The 25,517-nt window shown below is 41.0% G+C and overlaps 1 protein-coding gene across 3 annotated transcripts in view; it reads left to right on the forward strand.

Annotated features, from left to right (window-relative positions):
• The window catches only part of DENND1A (DENN domain containing 1A), a 532,587-nt gene that overhangs the window by 225,511 nt on the left and 281,559 nt on the right, over nucleotides 1–25,517 (forward strand). For all 3 annotated transcript variants that reach the window (XM_070045680.1, XM_060300451.1, XM_060300453.2), the window contains exon 5: nucleotides 25,053–25,122. In XM_070045680.1, the coding sequence (XP_069901781.1) occupies nucleotides 25,053–25,122 (70 nt within the window). The remainder of the gene's footprint in view (nucleotides 1–25,052; nucleotides 25,123–25,517) is intronic.

Here is a 25,517-nt window from a genome sequence, read left to right on the forward strand (position 1 = left end):
CCAAAAACAGGTTTCCCAAAGAAGAACGAATTCTGCCTCACAATTGTAAGAGAAATCCTGCCTGAGGGACTTCCCTGGTGGCACATTGGTTAAGAATCTGCCTGCCAATGCAGGGGACATGGGTTCGCTCCCTAGTCCAGAAAGATCCCATATGCCGCCGAGCAGCTAAGCCCATGCACCACAACTACTGAGCCTGTGCTCTAGAGCCTGCGAGCCACAACTGCTGAGCCCGCGCTCCGCAACAAGAGAAGCCACCGCTTCTCTTGTAGCCCCCACTCGCTGCAACTAGAGAAAGCCCTTGTGCAGCAATTAAGACCCAATACAGCCAAAAATAAATTAATTAATTAATTAATTAAAAAAAAGAAATCCTGCCTCAGTTTCTAGCTTGCTGACTTGCCCAGCATATTTTTGACTTGCTTGAACCAATTCCTTAAAATAAATGTCTTTATTTATATATGTTCTATTGATTCTGTTTCTGTGGAAGACCGTTAATGGTGTAGATGTCAGTTCCCCCAAATTGATCTACAGGGTCAGTGCAATACCACTAGGCTTTTTAAATAGAATTTGACAAGCTGGATTTTAAAATTTGTTTGGAAATTCATATGGCAAAGGACTTAGCCAAAATAAGTTTGAAAAAATAGAGTAAGTTTGGAAGAACGATATTGCCTGATTTCAAGTCTTATTGTAAAGCTATAGTAATCAATAGTAGACATTGTGGTATTGGCACAAGGATAGATGTATAGACCGATGGAACAGAATAGAGAATCAATTTTTTTTTTTTTTTTTTAATAAAGGTGCCAGGATGATTGAAAGGGATGGGGTAGGATCGTCTATTAGGAAAAAATGTTGATGGAACAGTTGGATATCCACAGGAAAAAAACGCAGCTGACTTTTGAATGAATGTGTTTTTCAGTACAGAAGAAGAAAATATCTTTAATTCCACCATCCAAAAGTAGAAATTGTGGTGCATTTCCTTTTAGTCTTTTACTAATAATATATGCAATATGCATATAATGCATATGGACATAATAAATTTTTTTCCACTTTCTTTTATGTGGCTACTAGTAAATTTTAAGTGACGTAATAGTTGATTTATAATATATTCGTTTCAGGTTGTACAACATAGTGATTCAATATTTATATAGATTATTCTCCATTTAAAGTTATTATAAGATATTGGCTATATTCCTGTGTTGTACAATACATCCTTGTTTGTTATTTATTTTATACATAGTAGTTTGTACCTCTTAATCCTCTATGCCTAACTTGCCCCTTCCTCCACATATTCTAAAATTTACATATTTGAGATCATATACAGTTTTTATTTGATATTCTTTTTACATATTTTTGTAACATTAAAATTTTCTCCCTGAAGGACATTTTAATGGCCACATAAAACTAAATCGCAAAGGAGGCCCATACTTAATCTCATTATCTTTACTGTTGGAATTAATAATTATGGTAATAGTAGTTGCCATTTATTGATTACTTTCCGTGTGGAAACTGTGCTGAGCGCGTCACATGAATTATACTGTTGAATCCTTATGACAACTATTTCCGGCAGTTAGTTCCATTTTAAAGAAAAGGAAACCAAGGGTTTTTAAGTAACTTGCATATCTCTAATGTGTGAAGCTTGGTTTTATAATCACATGTCTTTTATTCCAGTCCCTAAGAAAAACACACTGCTACTTTTTAAGCTCTTTACATTTTTTTGCTGTCATAAGTAGCTCTGAGGTAGATATCATTGTGTAAAAATCATTGTCTGCATTTCAGACATCTGAACTTCTTTTCCCCTGCCAATCCTTCATATAGTTTATCCATCCTCATCTAATGAAATATTTTCAAAGCCAGTGTGGTTTCCAACATAGCACGCAGGGCGAAACAGTGTACAAACTGCAGAGCTGTCCTTTTGGTTGATGAAGGCCGAGGCCAAATAAGCACCAGGCCAGGCCAGGCATTTCTGTAGGAATACATATCTGCAGGGGAACGGATCTAACGAAATATTTGGAACTAACTATCTGGTGGTTACTCGTTTTGGAAAACAAAGGGGGAATAATTTTTAGTAGTCTGCCCCCTAGGACATTTAGTCCCACTTTAAAATGGAATTACGTAATGTTGGTCAAGTCACTTAACCCCTCTCTCTCTACCTTGTTTTCTCCACCCCAGAGAAGGCCACTAAGTTTATGGCCAAGTGAAATGTTCTAAAGAGGTAGTGTAGCCCAGTGGACAGACTCTTCTCTGTGATTTAGAAGTCACTAGGGAGGCAACAAGGTCTTGTGGCTTTGGAGGGACTTGGGTTCAAATATTTAACATTTATCAAGTGATCTGAGCCTTTCTGAGCCCCCCTGTTCTAATTACTTAGAACGTAGCGTGCGTGCACAGTGATCTTTCAGCAAAGGGATCTTTTCTCAAAACTCCTCGGTTTGTTCCCTGGATTCATCCTTATTAGGGCTTTGATTCTGTAGAAGAAGCAGGGTAATCTACCACTCCCACTCATGTGATTCAAGTCTTCTTTCCTCTAAGGAGTTACTGAGTTCCACCTCTTCTGTAGGACTTGGTAATGATAGAGTTAAATCATCTTGGTCCTTAATTTCTGTTTTCTGCAGGTCTACCTATCCGTTGCGTTCTGTTAACCTGTTGTTGAGAGCACAAGTGACCTGAGATAGGAAGTCATGCCTAAGTTTGTGAAAGGGTTGTTTTTAAGCAGCCTAAAGATGGTGTTTATGTTTAGAATGTCCTTTCATTTTCATTTCCAAGTTTAAGGCTTAAGTACCATTGGTGTTAGGGGAGAAAGACGAAGCAGCTTTAATAGTCTCTCCGTTATTCCTTGTGTCACTCTACAACTCCGGTGGCTCTTGGTTTTTATACTGAGTACTGAGGCTCCAAGAATCCTGGAAACCCACCGTCGAAGAAGAGGAGGAAGACTGATAGATTAAAAGTTGGAGAAAACTGGTGGGCAGAATAATGTCCATCCAGTTTCTCTCACTTCTGCTAATGGGAAGATGTCCCTTTAAATTTTCTGTCTGTATTGATAGGAACACAGTGAGTTTTGCTTGGAGAAACCTCTGTTAAAATGGCTGTTTTTAAATGCAAGAAAAAAAAAGTAATATGGAACCTAGGTGGAGGTGAAATAAATATGTATGTGTACATATTTATAAATACGCATAATTTTTTTCCTTTTCTCTTCTTAAAATGCCAAGAGGGATATCTGGGGAACAGGATATACTCTGCAAGCAGCTCTTCACTATGATGGAATTTGGGGATTCCTTTTAATGAATGCAAAAGACATGCCTCTTTCATTGTTTGTATAGCTCTGATTTCATTTTAAACTTTAACTGGCACTTGTTAAGTTAGTGTAGTAGCAGGTATTTTGTAAGGCGTGCTGTTAACATAGCATCTTACAAGGTTTGTTTGGAGTGAGTCACAACAGGGTGCTGGTCAGTAGAAACTGTTTTAAATTTGTGTTTTTTATTTTCCTGTGCCCCACCTAACTAACCTTGGGAGGATATGATATGGATAAGATCTCCGTCATAATTTAGAAAGGAACATACTCGATCCTTGCCTCTTCTCCGTCTAATGAGTTCGTGTAAAAAATATATCAAAAGAAATTCTCATAGCGAATCCTCACATTTCAAAGGGGAGTATATTTATTATAAGAACTGCTGATTCATTAGGATTGCTTCCTAATTCGAACAGCAACAGCTGCTTCTGGTTAGAATAAACTCCGTCTCTTTTGTGCCCTCTCTCTCCAAGGAGAAGTTAAATTTTGGTTTAAGATTTTTCTCCTGCTCTAGCTTTTCTTCTCCCTTTTTTCAACTCTTTCTCAATTATGACGCCTTATCCTCCTCAGTGTTCACAACCCACTATACCCACCCCCCACCCTTAAAAATGACTTTCGTTAAGATTATAAATGCTAATAAAACTCTTCTGATAATGTGGGGTTTTTTGCATTCACAGTGGCAATGGAGTGTATTGTACAGCAGTAAGAAAAAAGTTGAGACACGTTGTAGTCATGAATTCTAAGTGTAATAATTTAAAGTACAGGGAGCCTTTCAGAAACTGCCATTGTCCATTAAATGAAACCACTGTATTAACGTATCATAGCATGCTGTTCTAATCACTTTTCTCTAAATACCAGCTTTTGAAAGAAACACGGCTGTATTTTTTATACAAAATCTGAAATCGTGTAATTGAATGGCTTGGCAGAATAGGTAAATGAATGTAGCAACATGCATTCAAATATGTCCCTTTGGTTTGTAATGAACTGATTGAAGTTCACAGTTGTAAGACTTGCCATTTTATTTCCTGATTTTACATTCTGGACCCAGACAAAGGTGCCAGTTTTTCTGTATTAACAGGAAAAGGAAGAAGAAAATTGTTCATAAAAATCAAGTGGCCCTGTTGGGCGATCACTATTGGATCCTGAGCTCCAGTAGCCTTTGTTCAACTGTTCTCTGTAAAATAAAGTTTCTTCTAATGTGACCATTTCTATTTGATTTTAGAATTATTAAGCCCTGTTAGGATTTAAAGAAATTCTGTCACATATGATGGGGCTGGTCATCTGCTCTGTGTGTGTGTGTGTGTGTGTGTACACGCACGCACGCAAGCTCGTGTGACAGATAATCGGTGCCTATGCACACTTCTCTCATAGCACTTATCTCAGTAATTACCCTTGTTGATTTATATGTCCTATTTCCCCTCTAGACACTGAGCTCCTTAAAACTAGAAACTACATCTGATTCACCTGTTAGCCCCAGGACCCAGCAAAGGGCCTCACAGTCAATACATTTTTGATGTCCATATGAGCCATAGAATACTAAAACCAGATGTGTGTCAGAACAGATATCAAAATATACAGTAGACAGAAAGATCATCAGGTTTGGAGCTAAACAGACATTATTTCAAATCCTGGTTAGTAAGAGACTGTGGGACTTCTCTGTGGAATCCGATTGAAATTTTGATGTTTCAGGACAATTCCAGATATTGAAGACCGCAACTACACTAGATTCTCTCACACAAGAGAAGCCATGTTCTTTTGCACCCTAGTTGGTAGAAAGTATAGCAGAAAAAGAAACGAGAGAGTAATACTGAGGGATTGCTAATCCATTCAGTGAGGACAACATTCTGGGTTTGTTGAGATACCCTTTTGATTCTGCAAATGGGTGGCTCTGGGTAAATCCCTTCCACTCTCTGGACTTCCCTTCCTTCTGCTACAAAATGAGAAGGTTGAACAGTTTAGAGCAACTGGCTGCTCTCACACCCCCTTTGCCTCATCTGGTTGGGCAAGTGGCAGAGAGCTTGGGTTCTGCTTTTTCTGGTCATGGAGCAAACCCTTGGCACTACCCATAGTATTATGGTCAGACCTCCAGGCTGGGCATGGTTTCATAGCTATAGGAGAAAGCATGGTGCTACAGAGGTAGGATGTACTACAACCCCAGTGTAGACAGATTAGTTTCTTTCATTCACATGTGAGATGTGTCTTACTTAATTTATTAGTATTAAATAACATAGCTAATGAAGTTGGTAAATAACATACTGTTTCAATGCATTAGGTGGACTGAAGGTATTCCTGTAACATTTCCTCACTTGGGGCAGAGCAATAGCTAGTGCCTTGGTGTTGTGATATATCGGAATGTCCATGGGAATATGTCACTATAAAAATTTGTCTTTCATGGGTCAGCAGTGGGGAAAAGGCTAAAATATACAGTGTGACTTAAAAGTCATGACAGAAGCCATGATAGATCATGATAGTGGCTACATACTGTATTACTTCATTTATATGGCATTCTGAAAAAGGCACAATTATAGGAATAGGAAACAGATCAGGTGCTGGGAGTGGGGAAGTGTTGACTACAAAAGGGCAGCATAAGCAAATTGGGTGGTGTGGGATAGAGGTGTTCTGTGTCTTGATTGTCTGTGGCAGTTACACAACTGTGTGCGTTTGTCAAAATTCATAGAACTGTACAACCAACAGAGTGAATTTTAATTGATGTTAAAAGGAAGTAAATTTTAAAATGGTAATGGTGGGGAAAACAGGTGGTAAAGAGGTGATCTCAGTATAGTGTGGTAGACACCCTGCAGCAGGTGAGGGGATTGATGGGGGTACAAGGGAGCATTTTGGGGTCCTGGAAATGTTGTATATACTGATTGTGGTGGTGGTTAAACAGACGTATATGGTTATCAAAACAACTCTAGGGCTTCCCTGGTGGCGCAGTGGTTGAGAGTCCGCCTGCTGATGCAGGGGACGCGGGTTCGTGCCCCGGCTCGGGAGGATCCCGCGTGTCGTGGGGCGGGTGGGCCCGTGAGCCATGGCCGCTGAGCCTGCGTGTATGGAGCCTGTGCTCCACGACGGGAGAGGCCACAACAGGGAGAGGCCCGCGTACGGGGCGGGGGGAAAAAAAGAACTCCTCTAAATGTACACATAGAATGGGTGGGCTTTATTGTATGTAAATTATAATTTGAAGTTGGTTTATGAAAAAGAAAAAGGACCATGAGCTTTGGAACCAGAAGACCCTACTTCAAATCCTGACCGCTGCTTTACTAGCTTGATGATCTTGAGCAAGTCGCTGTACATCTTTGAGCCTCCATTTCTTCATCTATTAGTTATAGCTGAAGATTCCCCATGTCATGTAGCTCAGGTAAGGAGTAGAGATGGGGAGTAGAGATAATGCCCTTTAACTGCTGGGTCACTGCCTGCCATAGCTGAGGGACTAGATATTTTCATCCTGTGAATGGTTCAATGTGGAGAACTGATCTTTAAATTAACTGAAGTTGCTCTATTTTAGAATAGAAGTTAAGTTCAAACATTTGTGAAAGGTAAAAATATTAACATCCATATGTTTAACGACAGCTCTTAGAGTCTTATTACTGTTGCTGTCTTTTATATCATTATAGCATACTAAATCTTCTAGGCTTAAGTCTTATTTAATTAGTCAAGAACAATACGTAATATTCCTTCAGTCAGGAAAGCCTAAGGAACTATTTACAGTGTTATCTTGAGAAGAGTCATTCATTGAGGAATGATTGGAAAAATACTGGTGACACATTTATGATCCCTATCTTTTTTCCTTTGTTTTCATTCTGTCTTTGAAATGAAATCATCTTGTATCAAGTGGATAAATATTTTTTTCCTTTTTTGGGGGGGAGGGATAGTGTATTTTTATTGAAGTATAGTTGCTGTATAATACTATATAATTTATAGGTATACAATATAGTGATTCACAATTTTAAAAGTTATACTCCATTTATAGTTATATTCCCCATGTTGTACAGTATGTCCTTGTAGCTTACTTTATACCTAGTAATTTGCACCTCTTAATCCCCTCTCCCGTTATTGCCCTCCCTTCCCTCTCCCCAGTGGTGACCACTGGTTTGTTCTCTATATCTGTGAGTCTACTTCTTTTTTGTTGTATTCACTAGTTTGTTGTATTTTTTTAGATTCCACAGGGAAGTGATATCATACAGTATTTGTCTTTCTCTGTCTGACTTATTTCACTTAGCATAATGACTTCCATGTCCGTCCACGTTGCTGCAAGTGGCAAAATTTCATTCTTTTTCATGGCTGAGTAGTATTTCAAGTGGATAAATATTAATAAAATTTCTATTGACCCTAGTTCCCTCTTTTATGACAAATACAGTGTGAAAAGTAATTGTAAGGAATATACATATGCTTGTGGTGCTCAGCATTTTAAAGGCATTTAAAATAATCCAAAATATGGCTTAGAACCACTCGTTCTCCTGAGAGAGCAGGTAGACATCTCCTACCTAACAATCATAACAGAAGCCGTCTGTTTGTGAGTGCCTGGTATGGTCTGTGAACTCTGATGGGCACTCTGTATTATTTGTATTAGAAAGTTATTATTAAATTTGTATTAAGTTGCCTAATTCGTTCCATACCAATGACCTTGTTAGGTAAATAGGAAGTATTGCCCTTTGGCAGAGGAAAGTGGGCTTGGAGAGATGAAGTCACAGCTCCGGGGGAGCCCTCTGATAGGTTGGGGAAGCACACCTGTTGCTCCGGGCTATCCTCCTCTCCTACCATATCACACAGTGGATGCTGCTTCTGCAAGAGTCTCACTCTTCAGGCCAGCCTTTGCCTAATAGGAACTCATTTTTTAGTTCTTCTCTTGGAGCCAAACGCTCTTTTTAATTGCATTCAGTAGTCTCTTTAAGTGATTAAAAGAGCATTGGCATAAGCCTTCACTATTAGAACCTTCTTCCTAGAGGACTTTGCCAGCTACCTGGGTCTTAGAACCTTTGAGTTTATCTGCTTCCAGACTTCCCCTTTCAGTTCACTTCCCACTCTGCCATTAAAGTGTGCTTCTAAAAAGACAAAGCTGATCAGATCCCTCCTCTGCTTAAAACTCTTCTTTGCTTTTAGGAAAAGAGCTAAACTCCCTAGTCTTGCACATAAAACTCCTCACAAGCCGGTCTTTTTGGATTTCTCTAGTCTCAGCTTCTTCTGCCAAGAATTCCATCTGCACCCCCAACAGAACCTCCCCCCCGCCCCAAAATCACACAGAGAAACATCTTGCCCTTACCTTTAAGTGGAAACCAACCACCCCAAGCCATTTGTAGTCCATTGTCTCTATGCCTCTGGAATATTTTGTCCCCTCCAGATGGAAGTGCACTTTTCTTTCATCTAACTACTCTTCCTCATTTAGCTAATACCCCGGTCTGGTTGAGACACTTTTCCTCAGTATTCCCACAGCTGTCAATGCCTCGTTGTATCGCAGCAGCCTCACATTGCATTGAGATTAACCGTTTCCATGTTTGTCTTACCCTGAGAGACCTAGGTTCCTTGAGGACAGACAGTGCTGTGTTTCACTCATGTATTTATCCTGGCTGTCTAGCACAGGCTGGTGTGTATTGATGCCTGCTAAATGTTTATATGAACCATCCAGCCTTGAGGATTTGGCCTCAAAATCTAACAGGGATAAAAAAGACTCTGAGCCTTTTTTCTTCCCCCTCTCAACTTAGGGTGGCCTTGCACAAGTGAGTGTGTCTCCTTTCTGAGATCCACCAGGGTTTATGGAGGCTGACTGCTCCCACAGTGAGGAAGGTCACTGAAACCCTTATTAACCAACCACCCCTCCCTGGAGCTGAGATCCATGTTAAGCGTGGTGCAGTGGAAAGAGCATGAGACTGGTGTGATCAGTTTGTTAAAGAGTGCAAACGTCCATTTCAGCTAGAGAACCTCTTTGGGAACTGAGTCATCACAGTTATTAAGCACACTTAAGGAAACAAGAGGATAGGCTTTCGATTCTGCTCTCCCTATCCAATCCACCTCCCTACCACCAAACAAGATGACTTGGAAGTTGGTAGGCAGGGAGGATCATGCATGTTGCTTTTTTTTAAACTTAAAAGTGCATAAAAATAATGCATATTTATTGTAGAAAGTTTGGAAAATAAAGGAAAACACACAAAATGAAAAATCATCTATATATATTATAGAGCCTGCTTTTATATCTAAATATATAGTAAATATTTTTCTATGTTGAAATACTTTTCTGTAGTCTGATTTTAATGAATATATGATATTCCAAGGGGGGAGGGGCAGTATAGGGATAGAGGATTAAGAGGTACAAACTATTATATACAAAACTACAAGGATATATTGTACAACACAGGGAATATAGCCAGTACTTTATAACAACTATAAATGGAGCATAACCTTAAAAAGCTGTGAATCACTATATTGTACACCTGGAACTTATATTGTATATTAACTATACTTCAATAAAAAACAAATAAAAAATAAAATTTTATGCTTATAATTATAAGCTTGTGATTTTTTCTAATAATATCAAACTTTAAAAAAAATAAATTTTACACCTGAAAGTTTTAAAAAATATTCCATTATTTTGATAGTCCAAATTTGTGAACTATTATTGTACATTTAGCTTGGTTCCAAGTATTTGCAACCATGAATAAGATAAAGTACTTAAAATGCAACACAACCTTTTTCTAATTTTTAAGGCATTGCATGCTCAATACATAAGCCTTAGAAAATGTAGAGAAGAATGTAGAAGGAAACAAAGATTATCTGTAATCCCACAACCTAGAGATAACCACTATTAATTTTTCATCTTCTAATCTTTCTATGAGTGTATGATTGCGTGTGATACATAATTGCGAACATTGCTTCTTTTCAATCTACATTTGACCCTTGAACAACATGGGGTTAGGGGTGCAACCCCCATCGCAAGTTGAAGATCCACATACTGCCTCAAAAACAGAGGAAATGATAACAGACTCACCCAAGGGCAGGAAGCTGAAACAGTTTGGATAGAAGCAGGGTTCAAACCCTAGTTCTTTTGATTCCACATACTGTGATCAGTAATTGAATGCAAACTTTTCCCTTCAGTTAGTTAAAGATCTGTAAAATGAAAATACAGGTACTGTATTTACTGGAAAAAATTCATGTATAAATGAACCTGCACAGTTGAGTCAACTTTATATTATTTCATGGGCATTTTCCTATAGTATTACTAAAAATATTCTAAACCCTAATTTTCTGTTGCCTGGATTTATCATAATTTATTTAGCCATTCTCTTAGTACATACTTAGATGTGAGTACATATGTTTCGCTATTATACACATGGTAAAGAACTTCCATTTACAATATAGTACCAAAAAATTGTTACAGCATTTAATGCTGGTGGAAATAAAGTAAAAATAATTCCTGCATACGTTTTTTTTAACCTTCATTTTCTGCTTTTTTAAAAAAAATTAATTAATCTTTGGCTGCGTTGGGTCTTCGTTGCTGTGCGTGGGCTTTCTCTAGTTGTGGTGAGCGGGGGCTACTCTTTGTTGTGGTGCACAGGCTTCTCATTGCAGTGGCTTCTCGTTGCAGAGCATGGGCTCTAGAGCACAGGCTCAGTAGTTGTGGCTCACGGGCTTAGTTGCTCTGTGGCATGTGGGATCTTCCCGGACCAGGGCTCGAACCCGTGTCCCCTGCATTGGCAGGCGGATTCTTAACCACTGTGCCACCAGGGAAGTCCCCATATTCTGCTTTTAATGGTTACTGAAAGATAATTTTCCTGCTGTCTTTCATATTATATGAGTTTAAGAATTTATGTCAGAGAAACCTGTTTCTGCCAGCTTTGCTGGCCAAGCTTCCTTTTTCTAAAAGTTAGTTTTTAGGGTTTCTTTTGAGGGAGACACACAACTGGTGGTGCTGCTGGGGACTGCTGACTTATGACTTGTTTAACCAAACACTTGACCTTCCTCTAACCTACCATACTTTAAGAGAGTTAATAACACCAATTTTAGACTTTTTTAGCATTACGGACTCCTCCTGGATTATAATAAAACATAAGCCATAAGCACAAAGATTGTTTTAAAACTAAGGAGTGGCCGAGGGGCAGGATTTTTTGTCAGGGAAACAACAGAGAGTGACTAACGGCACTTTATGTTTCAAATCTGATCACCCAGTAGTGGACGCCCACCTTCTCAGGTTGCTCAGGATTGGGTTCCTCCATCCTGTTGAAGGGCTCAGCTGAGGAAACTGCTCCAGGCTCTGGCTGTGTTCTGTGATTGTGGTGCAGAGAAAAGCATGCCTTAGCTCCTTGCACGGAGGCCCAGCCATTGCTTCCCACATTTTCCAAGTTTTGTTTTTGTTGCCTCTATCAGATCATTCCTAATGCCATAATGGTTTCACATACAAATTTAAATCAGGGACCTACTTTAGTGGAAGCTATGCCTTGACTCTCTGTCCAGTGCCTGGCTTATATTAGGCAATGAATGAATGAAGGAAAGAAGGAACGAACGAACGAACAAACGAGAGCTAGCTATAAAACAAATGAGCATTGTCCCATTTTGACAATTTGAAAACACCTGATCACATGTAAAGTGTATGCGCTGTCTAGTGTGTACTTCAGTGCTACTGTTCCCTGAGGAAGATTTTTTTCAGAAAAGTACCTACTGGTATAGCAAGCCACATAGACCTGGATCCAGCCCTGATCTACTCTGTGGCTGTGTGAGTCTGAGCAAGTTACTTACTTTTTCTGTGCTTCAGTTTCCTCATATGTTATCTGGGGATGTAATGGTACCTACGTAATAAACTACTATGAGGAGTAAATAAACAAATGCATGTAAAGCTCCTGGCATTTGGTATTCCAGAATAAGTGGTGGTCTCTACTATTCTTTTTTTTAATCAGTTTGGTACATGATGAGTGGTAAAGGTACTTGGTATGAGGTGGATCTTGCAGTTGGACAGATTATACCCTGTTCAGCAGGGTAGCTGTGCCTCTGTGTGTACAAGAAATCTGCTTCCCTTGTGTTAGCCATGGAGGTTTTCTTTGGAGTAGGAGAATCTGCTGGGCAAGACAGATGCCTGTGGCAGAATGAAGCGAGGAGAAGGGTTGTTTGGCTTATACAAATTCCTGTTTTACCTTCCCTTAAAACCTCAGTCTCATTTCCAAAAACATTTTGGGAGAAACCTCTTGGTGAGAGAGTTGCTCTGTCACGAAAGGTAACTTGAGAGCAGTTTCCTGTCCACCTTTCTTGCCAGCTCTCTAGTCGCAAGATCCTGCTTTGTACCCAAAGGAGTCTTTGAACATCAGCTGTCTTGAACAATCTCTAGTCTTATCACTTATTTTAATGTTCCTTGCACAGGTCACTCTTGGATGTGGTGCTCTGGGCAATCTCACCCCAGAATGCTTCCCTTCCTTTATTTAACCTCTGACCTGTGAAAACAAGAGTTAATCAAGAGTTCTAAGGTAGCAAAGAGGAAGGGGAAGTGTTTGGTTACAAATTAAATATGAACAAGTCATAAGTCATAAATCCCCAGTAGTGCTACCAGTTGTGTCTCAAGTTGCATATGGTACAGGGTGTTTGGGTTATAAATTCAAGTTCAGGGCTCTCTGATTGCTTGGGGGTAGGTGGTTGGTTAGTTTTCTTTTGGCCTAAAACTCTTTGCCTTCTAAAACATTACTTTTATTGGACCAGCTACATTTATATTCTACCTTCTCTCTATGTGCCCGTCTCTCCTTTTTCCTTTCTTTACCTGCCTGCTTGCTTGTGTTGATTGGTGTGCTGTCCTGTGAATTGAGACAGAACTGCTTTCCTGAAAGAAGTTAAGCATATGGAAAAAGTTGCCAAGGAAAGGCATTGAAGCATAGAGCGTAAATGGTTTTAAGAGACAGCCAGACACTTTTATAGAGAGATTTGTGATTGAATGACGTAACAGAGATCTGCAGAGATCTGGGGTGGAAATGAACTTAAATGAGTGCTATTCATGGAAAACTGATGCCCTGTCTAATCTAGCATTTCCTTAATTGTCACCATAAGCATACATTTAAAGCTTTATGCTTTAAATTTTAAAAAAGGCAACAGTCTGTTTAAGAATCTATGACACAGGCCATTGTTTTTTTAGATAAGTTCTTAAAAATACACCTCTAAGGTAGCAGAGGCATTGGGTTTTGACACGCAGCACTGGAAACTTAAAATATCTCTTTTGCCATGCTTGATTAAAACATTTTAAATTGAGCTATTTATATTTGTGTTTCCGAATATAACATGTACGCTAATTCCTAAAGCAATAAAGAGCTGACACATGACTAGTGTCCCTGGAGCTGGCAAAGTAAGAAAACATGCTGAACTGTTGGGAGGCAGCCAAAGTTGGATTGCTCAGAACGCATCGAGCTGAGGGACCTTTGGAGGCAAGCTTTCATTTTATCAGGGCATTACAGTAAGAACTGCAAGGTAAGGATTTTAAATCCTAATCTCAGGATTGACTATTGTACTTGATCAGGTTGTACAACTGTTACTGTGTTGTATGGAGTGAGTAGGATAGAAATCACATTGGACTAGTTTTGTGTCTGAGCTGTGCTTTTAGTAACTGTGCTGTCCTAGGTAAGTTACTTCACTTCTCTGAGACTCAGTTTTCTCATCTGTAAAATGGAATGATAGTTCATCTCATAGAGTTGTTTTAAAGAATAATAGTTCAAAGCACCTATTGCTTGATAAATTTCCCACTTTTCTCCATTAGCTTCCACTTCCTAGCTCTGAAATGAGAATAATATCAAATGGTGTCTCAGTGGGATAATTAATTTTGTTGTTTACTTCTGAAAGTAGGACAGGACTTCTTGTGTAGCCATTTCTTCCTTTTGTTGTGTTTTTCATTTTCAGTAGAGACAATGTGTTTCTCTTTTAGTCTGTGAAAGCTTCTGTAAGGTGGGCCATGGTTAGACCCTCACTAACCCATTATATTATATTACAGTAGTAATTTAAACCATAAAATAAGATGCTCTGAATGGGGAAAAAACTTGCAGGTGTGTGAATACAGGAGGTGGGCTGCATCATAAACTCTCTTAGGAAAATGATGAAAGGCTTATGTGCTCATCCTCTCTGGGCTCAATGGAAAATATCTGAGAATTACACTGAATTGTCAGTGCAGGTGTCATTACTCCACAGATCTTCTGTTACCAACACTTCACTGGTGATAACAGAAAAGTGCCTCCTTGCTTTCCTCCTGAGCAATCTCCCTCAATCATAGTAATACTGTCATAGAAAAGAAGACGACACATCCTCTGTCTAAAAGCAACAATTATTGAATACCCATCAAGAGGGAAAAGAGCCTTGTTTCCAAACTCAAATCCAAGTGTATGTTTGGGTAGATTTATGTAAGCACAGATGTTTTACGGGAGCTTGTTGGTTTTTTTCCTAATGCAAATTAATATTTCTGCTCATTCAGTGCATATAACATATTTTCCTGCATAGATGTAATAGGTATCACAATGGGATATTAATTATGGACACAAGTCAGAGATTCTTGAGCTTAACCAGATGCCATAATAAATTTACAATTTGAGATCAGCAACTGTGAGCAAAGCAGAATGCTCAGATTGAGTGAGACTTGCTCTGATCTCCCAAGGGGGATTGTTCGTTTTTTCCTATTTAGGTTCCTCCAACTTTTAATCTTAATGGCAAAAGAGTACAATTTCATCAGGGAAAACCATTGTTTATTCTGTTCCAGGCTCAATGGTGGGTGCATATGTTTCCCCCTAACAACAGCCATGTGAGTGTAGATAGTATATCCCCATTTCACACGTGGGAGAGAAGAAACACAGTTCAGGCCACAGCTAGTGACAGAACAGTGGGTCTCCTGACTTTGCAGTCTGTGTAAAGTTGATCAGCGAAGTGTCATTTCCTGTGGGAAGACTTTCCAGAACCTCTCCTCTGTTCCCTCTATGAACCTCTGTCATAGCACTGACCCAGTGCTGCCGACAGTATTTGCCAATGTGTCTGCTTCCTTCATGAGACAGTGAGCTCTCCAAATGCTGGGTCCTGGGTCTCATTCCCCATGCACCTTGCAGAGTGCCAGCCATATATTGGATGCGGATGGAGGAATATGTGATTTCATGGATGATTGACTGCAACATTTGAAAAGTGAATCATCTGGAAATGTGTGATGTTTGGACTGTAAACGTCACCTCAATTTTAAATTCCAGAGTATGTTCATTGAAGTTTAGTGTGGTTAGCTCAGGAGGTTGTGGTATGTTTTTCTCATAGGGAGGAATGTGTGCACCGTGGTGCTAAGGCTGTAGTTTGAGAACTGTAGACTAGCACACAAGGATGGTTTTTGTTGGGCTTAAAGATAGGAATGCTTGTTGGCTGAGTGTAATGAGAGAGAAGATGAGTCTTATAGAAGGCAGTGTGGTTGGAGACTAGGGTCTTCCCACTTCCCATCTCCAGTTGGGAGGGAAAGGGGAGGGCATGAGAGGTGTAGGAGTAGGAGAAAGGGAAGCTCATGTTAGAGCTATTCTCTTCAGTAAGTTTGGAGAGAAGAAAACCTTCTGAAGAGCAGGAGAGATGGATTAGAGATGGGAGAAAAAGAGTAAGTTCAGGGCAGACTCTGGGAACATGGCCCTGATACACTAACGGATTAGAGGGTTCTTGAGCAGTTTTAGAGGTTCACCTGTGCTTGAAAAATTAAGTTGCCAAACTACAATAATGAGCTTGGTTTTTGACATTTTCCCATATTACATCTTCCCACAGTACTTGAAGTAGAAACAAAAAAAGTAGATAGCAGGGTTTACTTGCGTTGAAGGGATGGACAAGGAGCAAGAAATCTTAAGTTTGTGGGTACTTCTTGATCTGCTTAGAATATTTATTTGCTCACTCTATTTAAAATTATTTGTCACTCCAGCAGTCCATTGATAGGAGTTGTTTTTGGTTCTGGATCATTTTTCTAACCAAAATGCTGCCTCCTAAATTTGGAGCCCCACCTCCTAATAAGAGTTGGTTGACTGTTTCTCTGTGGCTCTAGTGGTAATGGCCTTAGTAGAAACTATAGGGATGAGTTACATCTGTCAAGGGAAGTTCTGACTTAGTGGATGTCTAACATGTGCCAGGCACACACTAGAGATTAAACAGTCAATATACAGTCACGATCCTTGCTCTCATGGAGTTGATACTAGTCAAGAACTGAGGTGAGTCTTCATATAGGGTAAGCCCAGGACGACCTCATATGCTGGGACTAAAATGCATTTATTTAAGTGGGACCAAAATTTTATAGTAAAAATGGGGGGGTTATTTAGAATTTTTATCTAGAAAAAATGAAACAAACTTTGAAAATCAATTCATTCTGACAAAATCTAGCTTTTATTCCAACAACACATTAATTCTTAGAATAATGAGTCAAGTGAGTTTTTTGTCGGTGGTGGTATGATTTTTCAGATATAATAACACTTCATGTTTGACTTTCATAGCATAATCATAAAAGGAGTCATTTTTCCAAAAGTTTTTGAGGACGTCATCAATTTCCCCAAGACCTCTCTTAACCCTTTGATATTGAATTCATTTTCTTTTGATGTGCCACCATCCTTGTTTTTCTTGATTTTTCTCTTCGTCTCTTGCTACCTGGTCTAATGCTGCCAGGTCTTTATTTATCAGTCACTTTTCCTTAGCTCTGAGCGGTTGTCCAGCATCTCTAACAAGGGCTTCATGAAATCCTGCATCGTTGCAAAGGTTGAACATTTATTTGCATTTTTTAAAATAAATTTATTTATTTATATTTTTGGCTGTGTTGGGTCTTTCTTACGGTGCACGGGCTTCTCATTGTCGTGGCTTTTCTTGTGCAGCACAGGCTCTAGGCACACAGGCTTCAGTAGGTGTGACACACGGGCTCAGTAGTTGTGGCTCATGGGCTGTAGAGTGCAGCTCAGTAGTTGGGGCGCACAGGCTTAGTTGCTCCACGGCATGTGGGATTTTCCCGGGCCAGGGCTCGAATCCGTGTCCCGACCTGCATTGGCAGGAGGATTCTTAACCACTGCGCCACCAGGGAAGTCCTTTATTTGCATTTTATTGTAGACATTTGACCAACGAGACACTGACAGAGGAGTAGGTATAGATGCTAGTCAAACTGCAAGGGCTAAGTGGGGACTTACTGGTTTAAGCGGTCATATCATTTGTGAGTATCTTCCTCTTATAACAGGTTGTAATTTCCTGTCTGCTCTGGTGACTGCGGGGCCTGATGAATTCCTATACAGAGTCCTGGAGGAACCTCTGAAGCAGACACCAGGAATGTTAGGCAGAGAGGGACAGGAAGAGTATTCCAGGCCCGGGGTTGGATGTCTCTGTATACATCAGTTACATTAGTTAGATGGTGTGTATCTTTTTGTAGAAGAGGAAACTGAGTCTTTGAGAGATTGCTTCCCTGAGGTGTCACAACTACTAAGTATCAGAACTGAGATTCATAAAAGGTTATTCGACTCAAGTCTGTGTTCTCCCGATGTCCCATGCTGCTCTGCTTGTTTAAATTTGGGGGTTGGGGGTTGGTAATATGCCAAGTAGCCTTAGCCAAGGGATGCTTTGTCATCCAATGAATCTTGGCAAAATCTGCTGGCAGGAAGTAAGAAAAGAAGGGATACCTCTCTTAGAGTACCTGCAATGAAGTTTTAAGGGCTTCTTAGGCAGTGGAAATCACAAAGAAAAGTTGAAAGACTGTATTGCATGTCACTCTTCTTAGCTTTAAACTCATCATTCCAAACATGAGTAGATGCACATCTGTGGCAAGCCCTCAGGGAGGTACTATTTCATTATATCTTCTAATATAATGGTGCCTGAGTGTTTAAATGTTAAACTTTTTGTTATAAAGTACTTTTTCATTTCACTTTCATACTACAGCCAGGGCATTTTGTTGATCTTTTTCAAATTATGTGTATAACTAGATCATATATGTGTGTGTGTGTGTGTGTGTGTATATATATATATATATTTTTGTTTTGTTTTGTTTTGTTTTGTTTTGGCTTTGTTGGGTCTTCATTGCTGTGCGCGGGCTTTCTCTAGTTGTGGCAAGCGGGGGCTACTCTTCCTTGCAGACTTCTCATTGTGGTGGCTTCTCTTGTTGTGGAGCACAGGCTCTAGGCGCGTGGGCTTCAGTAGTTGTGGCATGAGGGCTTCAGTAGTTGTGGCTCACGGGCTCTAGAGTGCAGGCCCAGTAGTTGTGGTGCATGGGCTTAGTTGCTCCTTGGCATGTGGGATCTTCCCAGACCAGGGACCGAACCTGTGTCCCCTCCATTGGCAGGCGGATTCTCAACCACTGCGCCACCAGGGAAGCCCATAACTAGATCATATTTCGAAGTTTTTCTTTTTAGGGTAGCAAAGTGGACAGTGGTTCTGGTAAGGCTGAGATGACCCACTGGGCTATGGTGAGGGGGAGATAATCACTTTCTGCCTGGCTCTAAATACTCATCTTCAGAATGTTGCTTCTCTTTAACTGGCCCTTTGGTTCCCCACCGATTCCAGAATAAAAGGGAGGCCCGTGCATTTGGCATATGAGAGCCCCTCCAGAGCCTGGCCCTTCTGCCCCTGCCTCATCTTTGTCCTCCTGCAGCCTGCACACCCTACTCTCTGGCTATTCCAACTGCACCAGTGGTTTGTGCCTACAAGCCCTTGCTCATGAGTTTTCCCTGCCTCTAATGCTCTTTATCCCCACCCATTCCAACCTTCTTCCCTTAGGCAGAGAACAGCCTCTTTCAAGACTTAGCTGAAGCCCAACCTTCTCTCTGTGATGCGTATTGACTCCCACTCACAGTTGCAACCAGCTCTTCTCTCCATTGCATGCCCCTCCCTATAGCCATGGTTTTAAATTTTTTATTTTATTTTCCCAACTCATGTCATTATTCTGTATACTCTAGTTGGTCTACTGTTTATTTATTTATTTGGCTGCGCTGAGCCTTAGTTGTGGCACATGGGATCTTCTTTGCGGCATGCGAGTTTTTTTTTTTTTTTTTTTTTGCAGCATGCGGGATCTTTGTTGTGGCATGTGGGATCTAGTTCCCTGACCAGGGATCGAACCCAGGCCCCCTGCACTGGGAGTGCAGAGTCTTAACCACCAGGGAAGTTCCTACTTATGGTAGTTTTTATGGAAGAAGAGACTCTTTAGATTCTCTCCTCCCCATTTTATTTTTAATTTTGAAACAATAACAAACATACAGAAAAGTGTGAGTATAATACAAATGCCCCATTTGGGAGATGTTGCCAAAATAATACCCAGTAACCCTCGAATACTTTAGTATGTGTTATAAAAGATTCTTTTTTTACATAGCTACATTACAATCATCAAAATCAGAAAATTAGTATTAATTTTGATGCAGTACTACCATGTAATACTTGGACCTCCCATTTGTGTGTATGTGTGTAAGTGTGAGTGTATATAAAGGATATAGTTAAGGATCGCATGTTGCATTTTGTTGTCATGTCTCTTTAGTCTTCTTATTCTGAAATAACTCCTCAGTGTTTCCTAGACTTCTATGAACTTGACACTTAGGCTATTAATTTGTAAAAGCTTCTTCAGTTTGGGTTTATCTGATGTTTCCGTAGGAATTAAGTTCTACTCTCTGGCAGGAATGTAATAGTATTCTGCGTTCTTTTCATTGCATTCTTCCAGGTGGTACACTATATCAGTTTGTCCCACTACTTGATTGAGGACATATCTCCTAGGATTCTCCATTCTTTTTCCCTTTTTAATTAAAAGGTATACTAGGAATATCCTCATCCTATCCTTACCAAACTTTTAATTTGCTTATTTATTCCAGCATAGACTCATGATTTCCTATTTTAGTTATTATTAAATGATCTCTTTCTATCCTTATTTGTTTTGATGCTCAAATTGTCACAGATACGGTCACTAGGAACCCATCCATACTAGCTTTTGTGTCCCATTGGTATGCCCTAAGCATATGTTGAGCACTGCCTTTTTTCTAGCACAAGGTATTTCCCAGCCCTGGCCCTGGAATCAGGCATTTCTTCCAGGAGCCCTGGTTCCTTCTAGTGGAGAATGGTACTTAGAAGCCAGGATTTGGGCATTAAGTGTGCTTATTATAATTGAGATGTCTATGCCAGGCCCTTCAGTGGCTAGAGCTAGAGAATATATGTATCTGTATGTGTATCTGTAATATCTGTAATAATGTACATACATACATTTGTATTTCTTTTATCTCTTTCCATGATTTCACATAGTTACATCTAATTCCAGTTCAGTGTGGTAGGGTTCATTCTTATTTTCTCCCTATTCATATTAGTAACTCTCTTCTCTAATAGTAATAAGCTTGGTTTTCATTATATATTTACTTACTTGATCAGTCTTGATCTATTCCCCTGTGTGTAACCAGTCTCCCTCTTTTGTAGCCCCCCTCCTCTGTGGCTGCCGTCCTCACCCCATTTGAACTCGGACTGTAGGCAAGGCAGTCACTGCTGTCTCCTACTGCCATAGACATCCTTCTCAACTGCTTGAACTCTGCCTGGCCATCCTTCATGGAAGCCCTCCTGTCCACTTAGGCTCTGGCATCCCACACTGGACTGCCTTCCAGATGCTCTTTTTTAATCCTCTTGGGTTCTAATACTGCTCTAGTCAATTGTTTCTACTGACATAGATGCTTTCGTTACCCAGTGCCAGGCCCTTCCCCTACTTATACACCCTTCTTACCCCTTTTGAGTTCTGACACTCCAAGCCAGGCTACCTCCTGTGTAGACACCCTCCTTATCCTCCTGGAGCCCTGACTTTCCCTTACCAGGGAACCCTCCTCACCCCACTTGGGCTCCAAAACTCTGTGCCAGTTTGTTCCATCTGGGGGATATCGTCCTCTCCATGCTTGTGCTGTGACGTCCTGCTCACGACTACTCTTCTCGCAGGTGGTCACCTTTCTCAACTTGGTCCGCTTCTGCCACCATTGCACCCCATCTCTCTGTCTCTCTCTCTCTCTGTCTCTGTCTCTCTGTCTCTCTGTCTCTCTCTCTGTCTCTCACTCACACACACACACACACACACACACACACACACACACACACACACACACACACACACACACACACACACACACACACACACACCCCTCTACCTTGCTTGGGCTCATTTAATGGCTTTGAACTGAACTATTAGCAAGTGAAGTGGGAGAGCTTTTTAAAATTTGTAATGGTTTTCTATTTTAGTACTTAAGACACTGGAGTGGAATCCCATCATATACACACTATTCCAGGTCACTCGTACATGTGTGGGAATGATTATACTGAAAATCCATTCAGTGGAGTGAGATTAGAAAAGTGAGTCATCTATCTATCCTCTGTTGGACTCAGTTCCTAAGTTCACCTGGAGGGTAAGCAGCTCACCAAGCTGACAGATTTGAACAGAGGCAGTTTTCATTCAATAGGTCCCCCATACTTGGGCCATCTGCTTTGTTTCTATACAAACCAAGTCTGCTGTACATTGGAGTCATCTTAAGGGAATTTTACAGGTGATTTTGACTGTGAGCCATTTGACTCTATGTGCAGTCTCTGGGACCTGCCCCTGCACTTCACACAAAGGCTTGTGATAGCCCACGCTAGTGAGGTCATGTGTGTAGCAATACTTGAGTGCTGCCTGAGCTCTTCTCAAGTTTAAGAATTTATATTGCCTCACACAAAACAAAAGCCTCTTCATTTGACTGTCAGGTCAGGGAGTAAGGACAGACCCTGGGACAAAGTTACCTGACTTATGATTTGGCAAGAGAAGCTTGGATCAAGGCCGGTGCCTGGGAAGCAGACTTTTCCCATTTTGGCTTTTTCCCATCAAGGCTCTGCTGATTGGGTCATGATAATGCTCATTTTGGTTTAATAATTTGATCCAAAAGCCTACGCTAAAGAAAACACTTGGGGAAGAGTTCCAACCCCCCACCTAAACTATTACTCCTTGTTGTATATGTCTTTTTCCCACGTAGGACTGTGGCCTTCTTGAGTGCAGGGACCCTTTGTGATTGGGATGTTGGGCCCCAGCCTTGGACTGAGCCCACCACATGTTGAAGCTTTGCATTGCAAACTCGAGCAGTTGCATTAAGGTAGCAAGTGGAGCAGGCGCCGTCCTTTAGCCGTCCCGGGAGGAGCAGTGTAATGGAGTGTTTGTTTCCTGTCTCTGGACTGGGAAGTAGTGTTTACTCCATGCTGACAGACAAGTACAAAATGGAGTGGAGGGTCTCCATATCCTCACCTGCACCCTCGCAGGCAGCGTGAAGCTGTTGTGTCCGCACTAATGAAGCAGTACAGGAAACGCCACTGGATAAAGTTCAGCTGTGAACCCTGGCCTCCCAACAGGGGAAAAGAGGGATCCTTTGAAGAAGACAGCTGGGTTTTGGTTTCAAGACCTTAACACTGCCATCACTAGATATTCATCTGTCAGTGCACAGGGGACAACATGTGGGGAACAGTTGTGTCCAGTCAGGCTGAAGGAAGAAAGAGATGGCTGATTTCCAGGGTAACTACAAAACCGCCCATGGCTGAGGGCTCTGCTTAGCGTAGCCAAAAAGAATCGATTTGGTGAGGTCGAGGCTGAGTGTGAGAACCTGGGCACAGTCTGCTGTTGGCTGGGTGGCCGTACCATGTCAACCTCCTGCATCCTCACAGCCCGGCAGGACGCGGAGGTGTGAGGTTCTGGGCCCAAACTATGTTGGTCAGTTGAACCTAGTGGCCAAAACTGCTTCCTATATACCACAGTCCTAAGTTATCAGAGAAGCCAGCCTGTCCCAAGTCACTTGATCAGGACTTCCTAAAATAACTTCAGCTTTTCTCTCATTTACTTGAAGCCATGGTTTCCTTACAAGAAAATATTTTATCTTCTTGCTTCCCCTCGACCCCTTCCTGCTGGATTTAACTAGTGGTATTTTTTTCTTTCAGGGAAAAAAAAAAGATATTTGTAATCCTTGGTTGAATTTGTTTGCTACCAGTCCTCTAATCTGGGCAGGAGTTTTCTTCTGAGGGGATTTATTGTTCCTTCTATAATGGCTTTTAACTCAGCCGAGGTTTATTTAACAGAATAGGAAGGGAGAAACTTATCTCCTCCCTAATCCCTCTTGAATGTTTACATTACTTTGCCAGAGTAAATGCTGTGTAAAGTGGCAGCAGTCATTTGCTCTGTAATAATCAATATGCAGCTGCCAGAGCTGTTTGAAACATATTAACATAAGTGATAATACTGTCATAGAAGTGAAAAGTTAAGTTGCTTATCAGTATATTGTGATAAGCTACTTAAATTTTACAGTAGCATGTGCTGGCTTCAGACAGACGTTAATGACAGAGAACTGTGCGCTTTATCTGTCCTCTCTATTGCCTCTCACTTCATTTATTACCCTCAACGGTACAGCTGGTAATCTGTCCAGGGCGCTGATTTCCCTCTGCTTGGCAGGATGGAGTCAGTGCTCCACTCTATCAGTAACGGATACTGTTAGCACAGCAGGGCAGATGTGAGCAGGTCGGCAGGCGCTTGGGATGACGCTCTTCCCACATGAGTATTTGATATTGCTTTGGAAAAGTTTCTTATGGAGAACAAAGCCATTTAAATTTTAAGTGAAAAAACTTCTTGGGAGTAGGGGTATGTTTCAACAATAATTCTATAGCAACAATGCGCCTTCGTTGTTAGTCTTTGGTTTTGTTTGTTCTATCAACACTGAGCACTGAGGGTCTGCTAGGCTCCATGCTTGGTCCTAGGAAGACAAAGTAAAGAAAGATGTGATCCTTCCTCTTCGTCATGCTCAGTCTGCTGGGAAGACAGACACGCCATTGAGGGCCACATGTTGTGTGGACTGTTCTAACAGGAGTTTGCACGTGACAGGGCAGCACAGAAAAAAGGGAGTTAGGGCATGAGAGGTGGGGATGGGGAGGGGTTGGGGAACTGTTAGGAGGATGAGTAGAAATCAGCTAGACTAGATCATGAAGGTCAGAGGGAGAAAAGTGCCGAGTGTATGCAGTGCAAGCTCTGGCAGGCTTGAGGATGCCTGGACATTCCTCGGAACGTGGCTGCAGTGAGAGGAGTATGTATGTGGGGCTGCAGGGCGAGGACAGCCGGAGACACAGTCAAGGACCTGACAGAGGAGCCTTGAACACTGTCCTAAGAAGTCCCGTAGTGATGGGGCACCACTGCAGGAATTTAATCCAATGTGCCGCTTAGATTCACACTTTAGAAAGACCATTCTATGAGCCACACAGAGGGTGGAGTAAGGTCAGGACCAGGCTGTCATCAGAGTTAAGGGACATGATGGTCAGAACCCGGTGGAGGGCAGGGTGGGGTGCAGAGTTAGAGCTCTTTCTGCAGTAAGTACAGGGAAGGGTGCATTGTAATAGAAGGTTTAATGAGTGGTTACAGGCTCATGGGGCCTTTGGGACACCTTGCACATGGCAGCAGTGGAAGTGCTGTGTGTGTGTGTGGCTGTGTGTGTCCAATCATGAGAAACTTGAACAGAAGCTTTCCTGGAAGGGGTGGGTGTGGGGCCTGGGGGGCTATTCAGAGATGGTTCCTGATTGCAGAGTCTGCTTTGAATTTCTTCTCTGTGAACCTGTTCTAGCTCTGAGGCATGGGAATAATTTATAATGGACATTCAATCTTCTGCCTTACACAGGCAATTTTTTAAAATCTCAGAAATAATTAACATTTTACCAGTCTGCGTTTCCAGCACAGCCTACGACAGGAAGGCTCTTCACGATGTAGAGAGAAACCGAAATGTACCATCTTGAATTAGCTCCTGGTTAAAGTTTTTGACCTGCGTACTAATATTCCATGTGTTTCCTCTTCTTCCCCCAGCTATCTCCCCTGGTTCGAAGTATTTTATAAGCTGCTTAACATCTTGGCAGATTACAGGACAAAAGGACAGGTATTTGCCTTTTATTTTATTCTTTTTAACAACTAAACTTTAACTTTCATGCCTTGTATTTCACTAAAACATTTACTAAAAAAGTAATGCATTCCCGTTACAGAAAATTTGGGAAATTCAGAAAGCAGTAGGAAGGAAGAGAAAAATCACTCCTAATACGTGTCCCTCCCCTGCCCCCTCCCCCCCACCAAATAAATATTGCTAGCATTTTGGGATGTTTTCTTCCTTTACTTTTTGAATTAAATAAGTAATAAATAGACCCTTCGCATTCGGAGTTAATAGTCACCATCTTACATTCCCAAGCAGCTCCACAAGTTCATCGTATGTATTAAATAATAATTTTGCTGAGGCACAAATTTGAATTGCTGGGATTTGTGAGTAAAACACTTAACTGG

Source organism: Globicephala melas, chromosome 6 (assembly GCF_963455315.2).
Source record: "Globicephala melas chromosome 6, mGloMel1.2, whole genome shotgun sequence".
Lineage (NCBI taxonomy): Eukaryota > Metazoa > Chordata > Mammalia > Artiodactyla > Delphinidae > Globicephala > Globicephala melas.